The sequence below is a fragment of the Erigeron canadensis genome, chromosome 2, assembly GCF_010389155.1.
Source record: "Erigeron canadensis isolate Cc75 chromosome 2, C_canadensis_v1, whole genome shotgun sequence".
Taxonomy (NCBI): Eukaryota; Viridiplantae; Streptophyta; class Magnoliopsida; order Asterales; family Asteraceae; genus Erigeron; species Erigeron canadensis.
In genome coordinates, this window is record NC_057762.1 from 39,936,973 (window position 1) to 39,939,911 (window position 2,939).

General features: G+C 33.5%; 1 protein-coding gene across 1 annotated transcript; it reads right to left on the minus strand.

Moving 5' to 3' along the window:
• Window positions 1-896: 896 nt before the first annotated feature.
• Window positions 897-2,626, minus strand: LOC122588721 (protein RADIALIS-like 3). The gene is made up of 2 exons (XM_043760893.1): window positions 2,226-2,626; window positions 897-1,209 (listed from the first exon to the last, which is right to left on the minus strand). Exons 1-2 carry the CDS (start codon window positions 2,501-2,503, stop codon window positions 1,182-1,184), a joined length of 306 nt encoding a protein of 101 aa, XP_043616828.1. The 5' UTR covers window positions 2,504-2,626; the 3' UTR covers window positions 897-1,181.
• Between the last annotated feature and the right edge of the window lie 313 nt (window positions 2,627-2,939).

Consider the following 2,939-nt stretch of genomic DNA (forward strand, 5'->3'; position numbering starts at 1 on the left):
TCGAAAAAAAATGCACAGGCTGTTGTACGTTTTCAATAAGAGCTTCAATATGTATCATCTTAGAAAACTAATGATTTATTTGATAAAAATTGATAAGATCAAAGAGCGAAAGAGGTAAGTGAGAGTGACGATTAGGAATCGACTCAAAATGAATATAACCGAACCATTTTTGAAAGTAAAGGAGAAAAAAAAGTGTTGCTTTAATACACATCTTTTTAGGATCGAAGTTTTGTTAAGGGTTTGGTTTTGGAATTTCTAAAACTGGAAAAGAAAAAAACCGAACCGTCTTTAATTCTCATACAAATTGTGGATTTGAATCATTTGATAAAGGAATTGGTTAGGTGTGTCTCATACAAATTGTGGATTTGAATCATTTGATAAAGGAATTGGTAATAGTATCACATAAAGCTATCATCATATGTTTATTCTCTTTGTTAGAGTGAATCAATAAAAATATGTTGTAGAATTATGTGCTCCCATTTGATAATGGCCTAATCGGTGTGTAATGACTGGCATTGAAATGTTGTTCCTTAAGTTCAAATTGGTTTTGGGCTGAAGTTGTCCAAGCCCAATAACTGAAAGAAGATGAAAAAGTACTCCGTATCTAAAACCAAGGATATGTTTATTGATTTAATTTTCTCACGTATTAGACTATCAGCCCTATGTGTTTGTAGGGCTTATTAACTTGTTTATGTCGATTGCAGACTCAAGGCTAGTATTAAAAGAAAACGGCGACAGGTTATTTCAATCCTGGTTTTGAGGCCTTTAACAAGTTTTGAGGACTTAAAAGCGCTCACTTTATCCTTGATCAGATAGCCTTTGTTTATATGTTTTGTGTTCTGTTTATTTGTGGTTTCTGTTATTGATTCTTGTACAATGATATACTTTTGATAAACGAAATGAAAACCACGCACTATCATAGATTCTTAAATATGAGATTACATTACAATTGAGAAAATGTTATAATAACATAATACTAATTACCATCCATTTTTTTACAAATTTAAACTTCTTTTTGGAGTTAAATTTGCAATGACTGAATTAGGAACAGAGTTGTATATAGAGTAATCGACAAACAAACACACATATTACTACATCATCCACTTTCTTCCACTAAGCCCCCTTTTCTTCTCCCATGATCTTGTTATTGTTGTAATATAAAGATCCTCCGAAGCAAAGTGTCATTGTAACTTTAGATTCTTCAGAAGCCTGTTAATTGACAGTTCAAGATTTGAGTGATCAGTAAAAAGCAACATTTTTCTAACCAACTTTATAATAAATATTGTTATACTTAATTGTTGCAACATATTCAAAGCCCATAGGTCATATGATCGAAGGATCGTACTATTCTGTTCATCGAATAGTTAACTATATTAGAAACACGCTACGACATGTGTTGATCAGGTGAGCACGTGATGAGATGGTTATGACCTCTTTTGGCAGTTGACTTGGTACCAACAGGGTAGCCGACCTCTAAGTAGAAAAGGTTGTTTATTTGGCAAGTGTAAAATGGGAACTGCTGTCTAAATTTATAGCTAGATCCAAGGAGAATTGTCATGACTTTATACTCAAGATTTATAAACTAGCTAGTAACTATATGTTGAGGAATGTGATAATCTTATAAAATACTTTGTCCATCATATGTCCACCCTTATCAAGACAAGTCACTAGCTAATATTTTACAACTTTTATAAGCATAGGTTTGGAGCATGTGCATGTGAACAAAACAAGTAAGATTGGATTTCATGTGGCTTTTTATAGTATTCAATTCAAATCATAACAATAGGCCTCATGATTATAATAAGTATATGCATGCATATATAGAAATACAGATGGCTGTAACATATTAATGTATGTATGCATTTGGTAATTGCCATTGTTTCTGGCTTCTGAAAATAGAAAGTGAATGTTTCAGCAGCCCCTACTATGATAACATAATACATGCTGATCAATAGATGTTTGTAAATTGAGGATCAATATGCGAAACTCTACATTATATCTGACGCAACATCATCAAATTTAATGTCATTATTATCATGATTGTACTGACTTGTAGATCGAAATAAGTTATATTATTGCATTTATAGATTTGCATTATGAACTATATGTGGATGAATATCCTTAAGAAGGGTCTAAATGCTTGTAATATTATATGGTTCTTGTGAAATAAGATGAGAATCATCAAAGTAGTTAAAACATGACAAGAGGAAAGACGATAAAACTACCTCTGATTATTAGCAAATCCACGGCCGTTGTTTCCAAAATCCCTATAATCGGGTAAAGGCACTTGGTCTGATTCAATTTGCATGATATCCCTCACAAGGATATCGTAATGTCGTTTCACCTCCTCCACTGACTTGCCACCTACAGCCCTTGCGATGTTATGCCAGCGATCAGGACTGTCTTTGTTGTAGTAAGCCAAAGCTTCTTCAAATTGTTTGTTTTGTCTCTGTGTCCAGGAGGAACCAGAGCTTCGTGAAGATGTCATAGAGCTTGATGCCATCAAATATAGAAAACTAGAGTGTATGTGAAAGTGGAAATAGTCTGACAAGGATAAAGAATTGAAGAATTTGAAACCAAAAAAGGAGAGTCAAAATCCCTCAGTCAAGGGAAAAGACTCAAGTCAAGGGGGATGGTATGCACTAGATTACCACACTGCCTCCCTTTAAATAGGAAGAAAAAGTGGCAAGGTGGAACAAGTTGGAGAATCTATATATTTTTAATCTCTGTTAAAACATTCAACACTATATTATTCGGTCTATTGGCAGACAATACATAAGCAAGGTCAGTCTAGTTAGTAGTTACGACGTTCTAAAGAGTAGTAGATAACTAATCCTATATATCTATTAAAGTTTTATTCTTGTCTGTGATAATATCATCAATGCATCAGCAAGTGGCTTTATGATAGCACCTTACCTTAGCTTATGGCATTAGATCCC